The sequence below is a fragment of the Haliotis asinina genome, chromosome 8 (genome assembly GCF_037392515.1).
Source record: "Haliotis asinina isolate JCU_RB_2024 chromosome 8, JCU_Hal_asi_v2, whole genome shotgun sequence".
Taxonomy (NCBI): domain Eukaryota; kingdom Metazoa; phylum Mollusca; class Gastropoda; order Lepetellida; family Haliotidae; genus Haliotis; species Haliotis asinina.
The window spans coordinates 64,594,858-64,612,262 of NC_090287.1; the positions used below are offsets into that span (position 1 = coordinate 64,594,858).

Sequence of the window (17,405 nt, forward strand, 5' to 3'; positions counted from 1 at the left end):
CATATATCTTTTTCATATCGAATAAGTGAATCGAAATAATGTTTCCTCTCATAGTTGAACAAATTACATTCCATTTTAAGTCAATACCAAATGACCATATATGAAAATGATATAAAAGATATAGTGGTATGGTGCATCACGCACAATCGCGCATCACGCACAATCGCGCATTCATTCAAAATGGCCGCTCCTGTCGTTACAACCGGAGCATCCCATATGTCACAAGGGCAACCCCAGCAACAGCCACAACCACCACAACCACCACAACAGCCAACAGATGTTGATCCTGTTGCTAAATTTAAATCCTTGCTTTTACCTCGTCTAAAGGAATCATTAGCTGTAAGATTGTTGTGACTGTTCGCTTCCCACCAAAAATACGTTTCTTCATTCATTGTCTTCATTTAAAGGGGCCCTGATCTCTGACTGTTCACTGTGACTGGTTGTTGCCTTTGGTTTGGGCTTTGATACACGTTTTCACCTTGTAGGCAGATCAGATCTCAGGAATGAGGATTATTTTACGACATTTTCACTTCTGTTGATAATAAGTGTATACAAATGACACACATCGGTAACACCAGGATAATAGATACTGTTTTGTCTTTGAATTGGCAATGGTGAAAGAGTTTTGATAAGTCACTTTGTATTCAGACTAGCACAAACTAATGATTTCACCTAAACATTGCTAATAAATCAAATACTGAGTGCATGTTGCAGCAGAAACCTTATACTCTTATATGGTCACTGACAGTGGGACCCACTATTATCACGTTAGTTATTGTTGTTGGACCTACCTTTAGAATACAGCACCACAAACTTTAAAGACATGTCATAAAACTATTTTACGTAATTGCAGGTGATTTTATTATTTATTATGTTGCGAGTTTCCAGTAGTAGATCACCGGTGGATGCGCAATTTTTCGCTAGCACCAGTTTTTAATTTTTTTTCTATTTTGACTAATATGCTCATATTTTTGTGTATTATGAGGTGCTAAGGTGTTATATTTTGTGTATTTATATATTTTTTTAAAATTTTGTAAGAATGACTTATATTGGTCACATTTTGCCGTATTCTCTTTTTCGCAGGTTTGGTCAATTTAAATAATCTAAATATATTTTATATTTCAGTTTGAAACGTCACTATTTGGATCAAATGAATTATAAATGTAAACTAATATACATATATATCTTTTCCCACACTTGTACAGTTTGTGAAGCCCATTTCTAGTGTTCCCCACTGGCATTAGTAGATAGTTGCTAAAAAGTGTTGTGACACCTAAACCACTAGCACAATATGAATTGTTGGTTAATGCCCAGAGGCTGGTTATGTTTCAGACATTATTCAAGGTTGCTGGTCAAGCCTTCAATCAAAATGCACAACAAGATGGTGGATTGTGAGTACCTAAAAAGAGTGAATAACAAATCCTTTTATAGATAGAAACAGGATATTTTGTTTTACCATGCATTTATTGATTCATCAGTTCCAAGCTACACTGGTGGTCCTGTCATTGTAGACCCCTGAATTTGATGTGAAAATTTGCATTGCACCGACTTGACACAGGGAGTGATCTGCTCCTGATGGTTCAAATCCCAGATTCAGGCTCATTATAATCCTTAAAAATATTTGCAAAAATCAGTTAGCAAAACACGATGCAGTTTTGGATCAAACCAATCCATTACCTTTTGTAATTGTGATCTCTTACTTAACATAGTGAGTATTAACTAAATGCTAAACAAACTGAATACAGCAACTTTTTACATGCTTCATAATAATATCAAATGTCAACTGCATAGATATGAAAGGTCACCAAAAGCCGTCATTGTGTAATGAGCTATATACCAGTAACACAAAAATGATTGACTTCAGAGCACATCTTACCGTGAGATTATTATTTAAGCATGGTTACATCAGAATTCATAAAACATCCTCGTAAATCTTATCACCAAAGCTGTTGGTGCCATGTCATAGAAAAGTCATATTTTTGGACATAGTAAACTGATGTTTCATGATAATTTAGTTTTATGCAATTTAGAGTTTAAGGAGCTGTAAAGGCTGTTCATCTAATTTATAACGAAGTAATACTGTATTATGTGATGCAGCACTATATGGCTTAGACACTACCAATTTTTAACATATCTTACCATAGGTCTTATGCTTATTACCTGAAGCTCAGCTTAGAAGAGACAGTCATTGATTTTCCATCCTCTGGTATGGCTACCTCATGTGTCGATAAATGTACAGGAACCGAAGTGATATGATCTCCCCTCCTGTGCAACTGTGGACAATCCATAAGATTCACTTTTCCGTGTCAGACGTGTTTGGTTTTTCACTAAGTTGACTAGGTACTGAAACTTCTTCTCTATTAAAGTTGTTATTTGTCTCTGCTTTGTGTGTATGACACAACAATTATGTGTACTGTACTCTTCAAAAAATGTAGGGGAACCTGAACTTTGAAGACTGGTAGAAAGAAAACACATTGAGGAACATTACAATGACATTCATCTAGCGTTATCACCACACGCAAACACAATGCATTGGAAGCACATGCTCAGCGTGGGAGATCTACTCGTGCATGGGGTGTCATCTGTACTCTGACTGAGAGGTGTCATCACTGTGCTTAGTTATCCGTTCCTGACTTTAAAGCATTTCTTGTTGCATAGAGGAAGCAGTTTACACAGCGCAAGAGGAAGATGTCTTCCCTGGCTTCATCTTTGGGCTCACAATCCACTCTTCCACGGATGTTAGACAATTGTCCCTCTCCATCAACCGTTCAGGCACCTAACCAAGACTCTATTTCTACACAGCGTTGATGGAGAGGGACAATTGTCTAGCATCCGTGGAAGAGTGGATTGGCTCAGTGCTTGTTAGACGACTTCATTGACCTATCACAGCCTGATGTCCTTTCTCATCTGGAAGTGCAAGCTCCTACAGACGCTCCTTTTGCTGACAACAGTGACTACTCAACCTGGCGCCATTACAATTGCGACGACAGCCTACTGTGGTTCCAGCGCCGACTTCTACCTTGTCTACTGTGGTTCCAGCACTGATGCCTATGACTCCTCCTGCTCATGTTGTTGAGCTGCTGCATAAACCAGCGCTGACAGCATTACCTATGCTGACACCAACGCCATTTGCTGACTACCGTATCCCAACGGTGGCTCCTTCCTCTGATATATCTTGTGAAGAGGATTTACAATGGCAAAATGGCAGTTACTGGAGGAGTGTGCCCAGCACCCAGGGGGTGAGCATTCCCATCGCTCTTGGAGGTCTCGCTCCAGTTCTCCAGTTCCAGATGCACCTACTGTTTCATGGGATGACTTGGATCAACGCTATTTCTCCCCAGATTATAGCAAGGAGATGCTATATGAGACAGATGATAGGGGTATTTACCTTCCCTACTCCACGGTCTACGATGGGATTGTCAACAGGTTGCCTGATTGCCTGTTGCTGTACTGATGACCCAACAGCCATAAAGTTTTCGCCAGAGTTGCTTTTGCGTCCTCACTGGATGGTCACCGATGCTGTTGCCTCCCTGGACATACATTTTGCTAAATTATCACTCAACTCAACAATCAAGGCTCTGAAGTCACGTAAGGATGACTATAAGATTCATTGCTTAGATTTCGCTGATAGTGGAGCAGTGCATGATGAATCCCTGAAGCACTTCTCAAGCTGTCCTCAGTGCACCTCTCATGTGCAGGATTAGAAGATGCTAGCGATCGATATGGAATTTAGGCGAATGCCTAAACCCATTTCAGCTTTGGCATCTGCAACTTTGGCAGCAGCCTGGGGTTTAACAGAAGATAATGCATAGAGGATTGACCATTTGTCTACTTTATTCCAGTAGCAGGGAAAAGTTGAATGACTTGCTTGTACACCTCTGAGTGGTGTTGGCCATGACAACCACTGTGTGGTGCTCTGGTTTTCTGGACCCTTGCACATGGCAGGAAGGATCCAAAAGGAAGCTGCTGATAGCCCCTTTTCCATTCGATGATAAGATCTCAGAGAAATATAGAGAACATGTGGAACTTACTAACACTGACTTGTCCCTGTCTACGTTTGAAGCTTTGGGTTCTGCCTTTTTCGTGGCAAGTCATCTTTTAAGGACAGAGGGATGCGCTGGTACATTCCTCGAAGGGAGTCTATTTGTAGCACTTTCAGTAGAGGACACAATCATGGCAGGATAGACTCTGATGGACAGCAGCATCAGCAGGACCGTCCCCGGGAGCTCCCGTTGACACCTAGTAGGGGTAGGGGAAAGCACCCTTATTCATGTCACTGAAGATGTGAGATATGACTTGGGGTGGGATGTCCCTGTTGTGGTGGTTCATCCTACGCCAGTAGGCGAGAGACTGGGGATCTTCTGGCCCACGTGGGCAGTCTTAGAAGATCTGTTTGTAATCAACATCCTCAAGATGCCATGTGGCCGCCTCTGACTACAACACCCTAGTCACACGAGTATACTCCAGACCAGCAGTCACTCCTAGCAGACAACATTTAAGACAAGCAGGTTATAGAGACAGTGCTAGACCCCCCAGCAGTCCCGGGGGTTCTACTCATCCATCTTCCTGGTGCCTTGGAAAGACTCACGCAAACTACGCATGATTCACAACATGGCAGTTTTCAACAAACTGTATCTACCGGAGCTGCCTCACTTCCAGATGGTTACCAGCATTGACCTTCAGGATGCCTATCTGCATGTGCTCGTTTACCATCATGACAGGAAGTGTCTGAGGTTCGTGTTCAACGGATCCCACTACCAGTGGAAGGTGCTACCATTTGGCATTTCACTGTGGCTTTTTACTCAGATTACTTCACCAATCACCTGTTTCTAACATCTCAGCGTCATAGACGACTGTCTCTAGAACCACCCTGACCCTCTGTTGCCACATAAACAGTTGGACTTGACGCTAAAGTCATTTGATGCTCCATCTGTTACAGCAATTCCTTCTGCCCTACATTCAAGAAGACAACCTGCAGGTCAGATTTCTTCTGTCGAGCCGAGTCGAACATTTGTATTCACGTCCCTTTGACAGACTTTGTCCATGATCACAAACTTTTTGCAGACGCAACTCCCCAGGGTTAGTGGGGAACACCTCTGCGGCCAGACCACCTCATGGCTGTGGTCCAGCGCCGAGCTAGGTTGGCATATCAACCACTTGGAACAACGAGCAGTCATTCTAGTGGTGCAACACTGGACACCTCTGAGTGTTGGACAATTCCACGGTAGTGTGGTTGATTTACAACCAAGGGACAACCAGATCCAAGCAGTTGTTAGATTAGATATTCCTGTTAGCCAGTATCCTGGATGACAACGACATGACAGCAAGAGCTTGGCACATTCCAGGATGCAGGAATGTTCTAGCAGACGCTCTTTCAAGACCAGGCAGACCATTGCCGATGGAGTGGATGCTGCATCTGCCTTGGTGGCCAACGTGATTTCCAGACCTGCTCCGCCTTGCCGATGGAAATCCACAACCATTACCAGAGTGGCCTCACCTGCTCCGGCATCCCCACAATCCCCAGCTGCATCCCGATCCATCTCAGTTCCATATGCATGGTTGCACCATCTGCATAAAGCATTGAAGGTCAAAGGTTTCTCCACGCGGGTGGCTGAAGTTATTGCTTATGCTCTTTGAGTTTCCACAAGATCCCTTTATAACGATAGGTGGATGTCTTTTGAGAAGTTCTGTGCACAGAGTCCAAGGGTTAGATCTCTGACTTTCTGTGCTGACGATGAGGAAGAGAGTTGTGGTTCAAATGGCAGATGAGACTTAAACTAGTAAAAGTACTAGAATCTGAATTTTACTGTGAAAGTGTTCTTCTAAGTATAACATGTTACAGCTGACCATTTTCTAAATGGCCTACTGTGTTCAAAGCTTTCATCTGCTGCACACAAAGAAAGTGATCTAGTCTACCTGTGGTCCAAGGACCCGTTGTCAGCTTCTCCTCAGTTCATCGCAGATTTTCTCCTTTCCCTTAGGAAGTCCCGGTGTCTCAAGGGCAACAGTATAGGGACTTATTTGTCAGCTCTTAACTCTGTTTTGGCGACCATGCGCGACAAGAAGATATCCAAGGTGTCAGAGCTTATAGCAATGCCCAAAGCCTTCAAGCTGGAGAATCAGAGGGTCAAGTTTCGTCCTCCTGATATCGGCCTTAACGTGGTCCTTGAGTATCTGCGGGCTCCTCCTTACGAACCTTTGTACACTGCTTCTTTTGAGAATCTTTCCAGAAAGACAGCTTTTTTCATGGTACTGGCCAGAGTTTGCAAGATCCATGCACTGGATGTCATCAGGGTGCGTTTTGAGCAGTCCTGTCATGGTCTTGTTCACTTGGGACTTCTTTGGGATTTCATGGCAAAGAATCCATTGCCAGGACAACCGAACAGAATGTTCTCCACTTCTCCATTGTCTTCTATCTTAAGACCCCACTATGCAGAGGAACTGCTGCTTTGCCCTATGTGGGCTCTAAGGATGAATATTGCCAAGTCAGCACCCAGGAGACAGTCACAGAAGAGACTATTCATCCCATTTTCCACTTCAGCAAAGGTGAGGTTAATAAAAACACCATTGAGCTCGGGCTACGTGCAACCATTTTGGCTGCTTATGATGCTCGGGATCTTCCTCATCCTTCAGCCAATATTCCTCACGATATTAGGGCCTTGGCATTCACCATGGCTCTCCACAGGAACTGCACTGTTCCAGCTACCATGCAGGGGTGCTTTTGGAAGTCTTTGACGTTCTTCGCTAGCCACTACCTGCAGGATCTAGTGGTTGAGGATGTGGAGGCCTTCAATCCTTTGGTCCACTAGTGGTTGCCCAGTAGTTCACCCGACCTTTCGCCCACAAGGTAACTACTTCTCCTTACCTTCTGGTCATAAGGATAACTCACGTCTTGGGCGTGCTTGTTTTTCCTTTTGGTTTCAAGGGGTTACTATCTGTCTCTTGTTCCAAGTGTTACCTGTGACTGCCTTTCAGTTAGTTTTCTCGTATTCCCATTGGCATGTGGTCTGGTTGTTTTTGTGACGGTCCTGAGGAGCTGACAATGCCATCCTACTGTCGAATCCATATGCATATGCATATGGTAAGGTCAATTTAGAATTTATCAAAATTTCAGATATTTAAATACTTACCTTACCATAGGACAACTCCCAACCAGTGCCGGATGCTCCGCCCCTCTCTGGGTTCTTTGGACCTGTTAAGTAAAAGTGAATTGTTTGGATAGTCCTTGCTTGAACGGGAGACGATATCACGTCACTTCCTTTCCTGTATATTTGTCGATACATGAGGTAGCCATTCCAGAGAATGGTGAATCAACAACATTCTGATCTCTTTTAAGCAGAGCTTGAGGTAATATGCATAAGACTTATGGTAAGGTAAGTATTTAATATCTAAAATATTTTGATTTTCATAAATACATGTATAACTTTGAATTTTATTTCACTATTAAGTGTTCATTGGCTTTGCATTGGCTTATAGACAGGACTCAAAATACTTTTGATCAGTCCTGTTTGATTCCCAGGGCAGAGTAGGTCCCAGTACCCTTCGTAGATGTACATGTGTCATTGTACACAGTTATATATTGGTCCTACTATCAACCCCACTGGTCCACTGTGCTATATATTCCCTCATTCTTCACAGCAAACCAGCCGAGGGCCACCAGCAGAAGTTTGAGAAGAGTCTGGAGGAGTTCTACGGTGTCTGTGATCAGGTGGAGGTGTCTCTTGTGAGTAACACAAGCTCTCTGACTTTGGAAGGGAGTTGTTGCCTTTGTTGGTGGATGCCATGGTGGCTGAATGGGTTAGATCTCTGACTTTCTGTGCTGATGATGAGGAAGAGAGTTGTGGTTCAAATGGCAGATGAGACTTAAACTAATAAAAGTACTAGAATCTGAATTTTACTGTGAAAGTGTTCTTCTAAATATAACATGTTACAGCTGACCATATTCTAAATGGCCTACTGTGTTCAAAGCTTTCATCCGCTGCACACAAAGAAAGTGATCTAGTCTACCTGTTGTCATACTTTCTCTCCAGCTTGCACAATATGGAACAATGTAAGCAGTACAACAGTTAACAAATGTGATCTGTTAAACTAGGGCAATATACAAATTATTTATCTCAGCCTGTTATCGCATACTGCTTTATCACTATTTCATCCCAGTGCTTGACAGAAGCAAACACATTTGTCATGTCACCTGTAAATACTTGCACACCTCCTCCAAGTCCACCATTCATTCTTGTTTGTTCAGTCAGACTTCTCAGTAGGCATCTTCTCAAGCTCTTTTATTGGTCTGCTGTTCTGGATGCATTAGACTCTACTTATCTCATGGCATCCTTGCTTAGCTTTCAGCTCAACATGTCTCCTTTTTCCCACACTAAGCTTTGCACAGGCCGGTAGAAGACTTCATCTATCTTCTTTTAGATGTCACCAGCCTATCCAGGATCTGTCATTGTTGTCTGTCAGTATGATGATGATGATAATGATAATGATATTGACGATAATGAACAGATGCGTGCTGCTAGATAGAATAGTCCCATGCCACTATGTGGACCTGCATGACAGTTTTCCTGTGTCGGCTTTATGTGCATCCTGCACTCTTGTCTTCCCTGTAACACATGCCAGTATGAAAATATGTACATGAGGATCCTGATATGACAAGCACCATGGAGCCATGCCTGACTTCTAATGACTCACTCAGTGTGCCTCAACTTCTTGTTCCACTACTATGGTTCCATACTGGGGTTCAACTTCCAACTTTACTGACAGAACTAGACACTAACTACAGTGGCTTCTGTCTGTTATGGACTGGCCTTGGACCAAGTCATTTGTCAATGATTGTAAACACTGCCATGATGAGTTACCTCCCTTTGTTACGGACAATCCAGAACTTGAATAGTTCTTCTTTCTTTCTTTTTTGTTTGTTTGTCCTCAATATATTATTACTTTTCCTTGTCCCGACTCAAGCTTATTTGCATATCTCCTCCCTCTATGTGAAAATACTGGAACACTTGAAATCCCTTGAAGTTGCCTTCTTTGAATTTTATGTACAATCACACTCACCCACCTCCCTGTTTCCTGCCATATCGGTCACATGACTGTAACAATGTGACATTAGGACAAGGACCAGCAATAGACAACTGAACAGCACAAGTTTGTGTGAGGCAGGCACATCTGGGTAGGGGACCGGTCTGGCTCACTTGGCTAGGTGCACATGTAATTGTCTGGAAGTCTCTTACCATTACATCTCCCCTCTCACGTACAAAACATGTCCAACTGGCAGGGAACCATCTACATCATCTAACAAGGTTGACCATACAACAATTAACAATCAGTCCACTCCCAGTCTCATGGGTGGCTTGGACATACGGCCATATCTAGTCACAGTCGGCAATGGAGACATGGAGTCGATGGACAATGGACTCGACAACAATGGAGTTGTAACATCAGCGGTTCGAGCACTCTTCACTGGTCTCGGGATGCGTGACAACAGAAGATCATGATGATTCCATCGAAGTAGACCACCACTGTCTGTCTGAACATTGTAAGATCTTAGGCCAGCATCCTTAACGACTGTACCACGTTGTGACCAATCACACCATTGATGACCACACACTGCAACTCTGTCACCACACTGCATCCTACTCAAGGGCTTAGTAGACCTGTCGTAATAGCGCTTCTGTTTTAATTTCTGATCCTCTTTAAATTTAGCAACTCTATGAGACCTAGAAACTTGCAAAAGTTTCTCAGAAATAGGGAGATTAACGCAAATTTGTCTGCCCATGAGAATCTCTGCAGGGGGGTTGCCCACTATCCAAAGGAGAGCTTCTGTAAGCAAGCAATCCCATATAAGGATCCTGACTTTCCTTACACAAAATGTTTTTCACAATCTGAACTGCTTTTTCCGCCAAACCATTCGATTGTGGATAATTTAGATTAGTATGCTTGAATTGCCAATCATGAGCAAACTGTCTGAACTCAGGACTACAAAATTGTGGACCATTGTCTGTAAATACCTCATCTAGGACGTTATATTCACTGCAGTTTTCATATTGGGCTCATGGAATTACGGAGAGAGTGACAAACAGCATGGGTCATGTGATCGATGTGGCAGGAAATGGGGAGGCTTCCTGTAGGTGAGGGTGATTGTATGTCCACTTCAAATGAAGGGAACTTCAAGGGAATTCAAGTGTTCAGCTATCTTTGCATAGATAGAGAGGAAATAATCATGAGTCATAATAAGTATTAACTATCAGTTTTATTTAGAAAATTATGTAATACATTCATTGGAAGAACTCGGTTTACATGAGTTGCTTCTGTCTCTGTAACCTCCATGTAATGTTTTGAGTCATTGACCATTGTGAACAGAAGTAACAGATGTCTGTTTAACTGCTTTTTTAGTCAACTACGTCCAGATTACAAGGCATTGTTCTCATAGCAAGTTGATTGTCAGGACTAAGAACAATTTTGCGGGACTAGTAGTCTGGTGTAAGGAGAAAACAGGATTACACAGAGTCCAGATTAGACAGATTCCACTGTACAGCTTTAGATGGTAATTGGGTAACCATGTTCTTGACATACAGACACAAGATTGAAGGGTCGATATCTGTGTTTATTCAACAATGATATCATTAATTCTGAGCAGCAGTCAACACTTGTCCAGCAGTATCACTAACTGATTTTTTCACAGCATGAATTTACCACTGCAAGTTATGTATGACTGTGTTACTTGTCATTTGTGGCCATTATGTTGCCATGAATAAATCACTCCTAATGTAGCTGTAATCGTTTAATATGTTATCCTCTTAAATTCCAGCGGTTAGCTCTTGAGAGTCAGTCCCAAGTATCGGACAGCAACAAGTTCACCCCTCAAGCAGTGCTGCAAGCCAAAGGGGACACCCCCCCCACAGAGGGTCAGCTCTATCCTAACTACCTCGCCACAATCAGGTCACAGATCACATGTGCCAAGGAAGTGCATGACATGCTACACGAATGTGTGCGGAAACTCTCAGACAGACCTTGATATGACACCATGTGACAGTGTGACTAGATGACACCATGTGACGAGATGACACCATGTGACAGGATAACACTGACAACTGTAAAGTAATACAGGTGCTTTACCCATGTTCAGTAAGGAACACCTGTCAGTAGACAACTTGCCTTGTTCCAGTCTGTACCCAATAAGCTATAGCAGTCAGTCAGTGCATGTGAATACAGGTTTGACAATGAGTAGTGACTGATGCCAGTTCTATTCCAGAAGCATGGAGTTACCAAAATTACATGAGATGTTCTGCATGAGGAGCAAATGCTGTAGCAGTGTTGACCAATACTTTCCGGGAGTAACAGGACTTCACCTGTGTAGTGGATATAACACAGACTCTTGAGGAATTGCTAATGCATTCATGAAGCTTAACTCAACTGTTACTATTTGTGTGTATGCTAATCAAAATCTGTTCACTGCTTAGAAATTGAAGATAAATTTCCAGAATGCTCCCCACCAATCACTTGTCACATGGCTCAAGAAGCATGGATGGCCCAGAAGTCATAGCCATTGTCGCATGCTGTACACAGTGACATCACATCAGAATCTTGTGTTTGTGGGTTCAAATTCCTACTTATGATCTTGGTTTACCAGCAGCATCTGACACTCCTTGTTTTCCTGACACAAAGCTGACACACCATGACATCACTGGCATGTAACTGAACTAGTGTTGGAAACTGAGGCTGCCCCGGTGACTTGGAGGATGATGTCATTGTATCCTGGTATGTGGATAGTTGTCCATGATGTCATTGTATCCCGGTATGTGGATAGTTGTCCATGATGTCATTGTATCCTGGTATGTGGATAGTTGTCCATGATGTCATTGTATCCTGGTATGTGGATAGTTGTCCATGATGTCATTGTATCCTGGTATGTGGATAGTTGTCCATGATGTCATTGTATCCTGGTATGTGGATAGTTGTCCATGATGTCATTGTATCCTGGTATGTGGATAGTTGTCCATGATGTCATTGTATCCTGGTATGTGGATAGTTGTCCATGATGTCATTGTGTAGACGTCATCATTTACAGGTCGTCTTCATCGAGCCGGAATAATGCTGAGAACAGTGTTAAAGAACATCGGAATCTGATGTGGATTGTTTGTGGGAACTAACCAGATGTCTTTAACAATTTGATCATGTATTTTGTCCAAAACAGAATCTCCATGTGTAAACTATGTATTATAAGGGAAGTGTGTCAGTGAGTTTACCCATGTATTGTAAGGGAAGTGCATCAGTGAGTTTACCAATGTATTCTAAGGGAAGTGTCAGTGAGTTTACCAATGTATTGTAAGGGAAGTGTGTCAATGAGTTTACCCATGTATTGCAAGGGAAGTGCGTCAGTGAGTTTGCCAGTGTATTGTAACTATAAGGGACGTTTGTGAGTTTACCCACATATTGTAAGGGAAGTGCTTACACCCAAGTGAGATAATATTTATGAAATGAAAAAGAGGCAATAAGAAATTGTTATTGTGGGCTTGCATTTCCAAAACAAACAATGATGCTGTTCATTCTGTTTCTCATTTTAGTTTCACTTTCTGTAAAGAATATATTTGTTTTGTACACATTTTCCACTGACATCATACAATTGGCATAACGCAATGTTGAAAAGCAGTCTCTACCAATGTCAAGGTCATATTAAGAATAGTTCTGGAATTCTTTTGATACAAATGAATAAATATTGTTTGAATAAAGATTTGTTTGTGTTGATAGTCTTAACAAGGTATTCATAAATGATGTATCCATTGGAAACATTTGAAGAGTTTAAGACAGAATTTACTATGAATTGCTCTTTACTGACATAATTTGAATGTATGTTCCAAGGAAACATATGGATGCAGTTTGTGACACAGGTGTCTGCAAGTTTGTCTGTGAACTGTTTTAGGACAGTTTCAATTGAAATAAAACCGTCTTAGGACAGTTTCAATCCAAACGGGAGACAGAGAAAAGTTTTAATTAAGTACAGTAACAACAAGCCCATAACACACAGGATTACTGTTATAGATTCATTTCTACAAAGAGTAGGAAGACATAATGACAGATCTTTCCAGTTTGGAAAATGAAACTGAAATGTTCATGTTCACTTGTAAGACAGAAATTAACATTGTAATTTGTGAAATGGTACAAATATACTGACAAAAAAGTAATTTTGCGTGACATAAAATTGCATAAAATTATTTGGAAAGTTATACAAATATTGCTACTGAGAATAAGCACATAATGTAGCAAAGTAGGGAACCAGGTGAGTTCACAACATCTGGCCAGACAGTCTGCTGTTCTTCCAGCTTTGCTTCAGTCATCCAGAGGTATATCCTGTCTGGTGCTGACAGCATATATGGTGCAGGAGACAAGATCAGGATAGTGATGAGGCGAGATTCCTCTTGACAGCTCTGATGACAAGTACAGACGGCGAGGTTTTTTTTTTTTTTGAACGGTATCCTGACGTGTGCGTTGTTTTCAACATGGACAGTTTTGGCGAAAGCCTTATGATATGGGATGGGATCACATCTAATGGTCAGACACAACTAAACTTTTATGACACGTTTGCGGAGAGGGGGTGAGATGAATGCGCGAGTTCTGCAGCTGTCCATTCAAAGAAAGAGAAGTAAGCTCACACTTCATCAAGATCATGACCGTCCACATGCTGCTTGTATTGTGACAGCGGAACACTCTGGTGTACCACTGGCCAGTTGTTTCTTCGGACCTGGGTCCACTTGCACAAAGCAATTTTTTACGCTACAGTGACTGAAACTCCCATTCCCATTCTCCGACATAGGCTAAAGATAGTTCTAGCACTAAAATCGCTTTGTGCAAGTTGACCCACGTCCATATGGCCCGCATTTGTCAAGAACAGCCACTGACGTTAGCTGAATTGGGACGAGAGTTGGTTCAGACATAGAGCAACATAAACCATATAAGAAAACTGAGTACGGTTTCAGCAAGGCGTAAAAGACATTTTGATTTTTATATAGGTCTGTTTATTCACCACTTATTCCCATCAAGTAAACTGCAATCTGTGTAGAATGTGTCAGTTCAGTGGAGGTTGGGGTAAGATATGTACATCCAACCACATGACTAGAAGACTGTTCGAATTGTCGATTTGTACTGGAACAAGCAAATTCACTCACTCACTCACTCTTTGTACACGCTCGAACGCCCACAACCCGCAGACTCTCTCTTACATATCTTTTCAATGAAAATGCGATATCACTGAAATAAATAATGTCGATGTGACTTAACACACCAACTTCTTTAAAAATGGACACCCGAAGGATATGACACAAATCGGGAGAAGTCGTAATCAAGTCGGGAGAAGTTCATATTCAGAGTTATCTCCCTTCGACCACAATTACTTCAACATTCCGTACGGCGCTGATGCAGGAGTTGGTCTGTGACGTTCAGCCTCACTGGGTTCTTGGCTGGGGCTAATAAGTAAATGGCAATGTTGTTTTGACAGATATACAACTGAGATGTGTTGAAATGTAATTCCTGGGTTATTAATACACATTTCACTCCGAAGGTAACACGTGGACCAAGTCGAGACGGAAACAGACGGAACGTCAATACAAGACCTGAACTAACATTGGTTGTCGTACATGTTATTGGAATTAAAGTACATATTGTGAAAAAGAAAACTGCAGTGCGATAAAAGGCCATAGTGATAGTCAAGTTAAATGAACCATTGCACAGTGCGATCCAACAGAATGGCTAGAACTCCTCACTTGCTAGTAGTACATCTCTACCCTGGGTAGAGGTACAGCCAGGATTACGCTCAGCAATACGAGATTACTTGAGTGTCTCAACTGACCAGTGCTATTAGGACAGTTATATACAGGACCGGTGCCTCGCCTCATCCACGTGTACCAGTCCTCACCCATGTCTACCACGCCTCACCCACGTGTACCAGTCCTCACCCATGTGTACCACGCCTCACCCATCTGCACCACGCCTCCTCCATGTGTGCCAGTCCTTACCCATGTGCACCACGTCTCACCAACGTGTACCACGCCTCACTCACGTGTACCACGCCTCACCTATGTGCACCACGCCTCTTCAATATGTACCCCGCCTCACCCATGTTCACTACGCCTCACCCACGTGTACCAGTCCTCACCCATGTGTACCAGTCCTCACCGATGTGTACCACGCCTCACCCATGAGTACCAGTCCTCACCCATATGTACCACGCCTCACCCATGTGCACCACGCCTCAACCATGTGTACCAGCCCCACCCACGTGTACCACGTCTCACCCATGTGCACCACGCCTCACCCATGTGTACCACGCCTCACCCATGTTCACTACGCCTCACCCACGTGTATCACGCCTCACCCATGTGCACCACGTCTCACCCATATGTACCACGCCTCAACCATGTGTACCAGCCCCATCCACGTGTACCACGTCTCACCCATGTGCACCACGCATCACCTATTTGTACCACGCCTCACCCACGTGTACCAGTCCCCACCCATGTGTACAACACCTTACTCATGTGTACCAGTCCCCACCCATGTGTACCACGCCTCACCCACGTGTACCACGCCTCACCCATGTGCACCACGCCTCAACCACGTGTACCACGCCTCACCTGTGTGTACCAGTCCCCAACCATGTGTTGAAGCTGAAACATTAATACAAGAGGTATGAAACATACTTACCTGCATAAATGACGATGGCAACACAAGGAAAATCCTATCGTGTTGTCTGAACAGCAAGCATATACTTGGGTACCTCGCCTGAACCGTGCGTACTATGCTTTACTCATGTGTACCAGTCATCACCCATGTGTACCAGTCCTCACCCACGTGTACCAGTCCTCACCCATGTGTACCAGTCCCCACCCATGTGTACCACGTCTCCTCAATGTGTACCACGCCTCACCCATGTTCACTACGCCTCACCCACGTGTACCAATCCCCATCCATATGTACCACGCCTCACCCATGTGTACCACGCCTCACCCACGTGTACCACGCCTCACCCATGTGTAGAAGCTGAAACACAAGAGGTATGAAACATACTAACCTGCATAAATGACGATGGCAACACAAGGAAAATCCTATCTTAATGTGTTGTCTAAAACAGCAAGGATATAATTTGCAGTGACACCCAGGTCTCACGTTAAGACAACCCCATCTTAATGTGTTGTCTAAAACAGCAAGGATATAATTTGCAGTGACACCCAGGTCTCACGTTAAGACAACCCCATCTTAATGTGTTGTCTAAAACAACAAGGATATACTCTGCAGTGACACCCGGGTCTCACGTTATGACAACCCCGTCTTAATGTGTTGTCAAAAACAGCAAGGATATACTTTGCAGTGACACCCAGGTCTCACGTTAAGACAACCCCATCTTAATGTGTTGTCTAAAACAGCAAGGATATACTCTGCAGTGACACCCGGGTCTCACGTTATGACAACCCCGTCTTAATGTGTTGTCTAAAACAGCAAGAATATACTCTGCAGTGACACCCAGGTCTCACGTTACTACAATCCTATCTTGATGTGTTATCTAAAACAGCAAGGATATACTCTGCAGTGACACCCGGGTCTCACGTTACTACAATCCTATCTTGATGTGTTGTCTAAAACAGCAAGGATATACTCTGCAGTGACACCCGGGTCTCACGTTACTACAATCCTATCTTGATGTGTTATCTAAAACAGTAAGGATATACTCTGCAGTGACACCCGGGTCTCACGTTAAGACAATCCCATATTAATGTGTTGTCTAAAACAGTAAGGATATACTCTGCAGTGACACCCGGGTCTCACGTTATGACAACCCCATCCCGTTAAGACAACCAGGTCTCACGTTAAGACAACCCCCATCTTAATGTGTTGTCTAAAACAGTAAGGATATACTCTGCAGTGACACCCGGGTCTCACGTTAAGACAACCCCGTCTTAATGTGTTGTCTAAAACAGCAAGAATATACTCTGCAGTGACACCCAGGTCTCACGTTAAGACAACCCCATCTTAATGTGTTGTCTAAAACAGTAAGGATATACTCTGCAGTGACACCCGGGTCTCACGTTATGACAACCCCATCTTAATGTGTTGTCTAAAACAGCAAGGATATACTCTGCAGTGACACCCGGGTCTCACGTTAAGACAACCCCATCTTAATGTGTTGTCTAAAACAGTAAGGATATACTCTGCAGTGACACCCGGGTCTCACGTTAAGACAATCCCATATTAATGTGTTGTCTAAAACAGTAAGGATATACTCTGCAGTGACACCCGGGTCTCACGTTAAGACAACCCCATCTTAATGTGTTGTCTAAAACAGTAAGGATATACTTTGCAGTGACACCTGGATGTCACGTTAAGACAACCCCATCTTAATGTGTTGTCTAAAA

At 43.0% G+C, this 17,405-nt stretch overlaps 1 protein-coding gene across 1 annotated transcript; it reads left to right on the forward strand.

The window, feature by feature from the left end:
• The first annotated feature begins 119 nt into the window (after positions 1-119).
• On the forward strand, positions 120-12,731 carry LOC137294728 (mediator of RNA polymerase II transcription subunit 29-like). Its single transcript, XM_067825816.1, has 4 exons — positions 120-339; positions 1,333-1,391; positions 7,639-7,723; positions 10,811-12,731. Exons 1-4 carry the CDS (start codon positions 181-183, stop codon positions 11,015-11,017), a joined length of 510 nt encoding a protein of 169 aa, XP_067681917.1. The 5' UTR covers positions 120-180; the 3' UTR covers positions 11,018-12,731.
• The last annotated feature ends 4,674 nt before the right edge of the window (positions 12,732-17,405 follow it).

Bases quoted from the DNA above. Each gene is read 5' to 3' on its own strand.
- LOC137294728 (XM_067825816.1), top strand. From the start codon at position 181: ATGGCCGCTCCTGTCGTTACAACCGGAGCATCCCATATGTCACAAGGG. The intron at 340-1,332 runs GTAAGATTGTTG...GTTATGTTTCAG, and splicing joins GTCTAAAGGAATCATTAGCT to ACATTATTCAAGGTTGCTGG. The intron at 7,724-10,810 runs GTGAGTAACACA...CTTAAATTCCAG, and splicing joins ATCAGGTGGAGGTGTCTCTT to CGGTTAGCTCTTGAGAGTCA.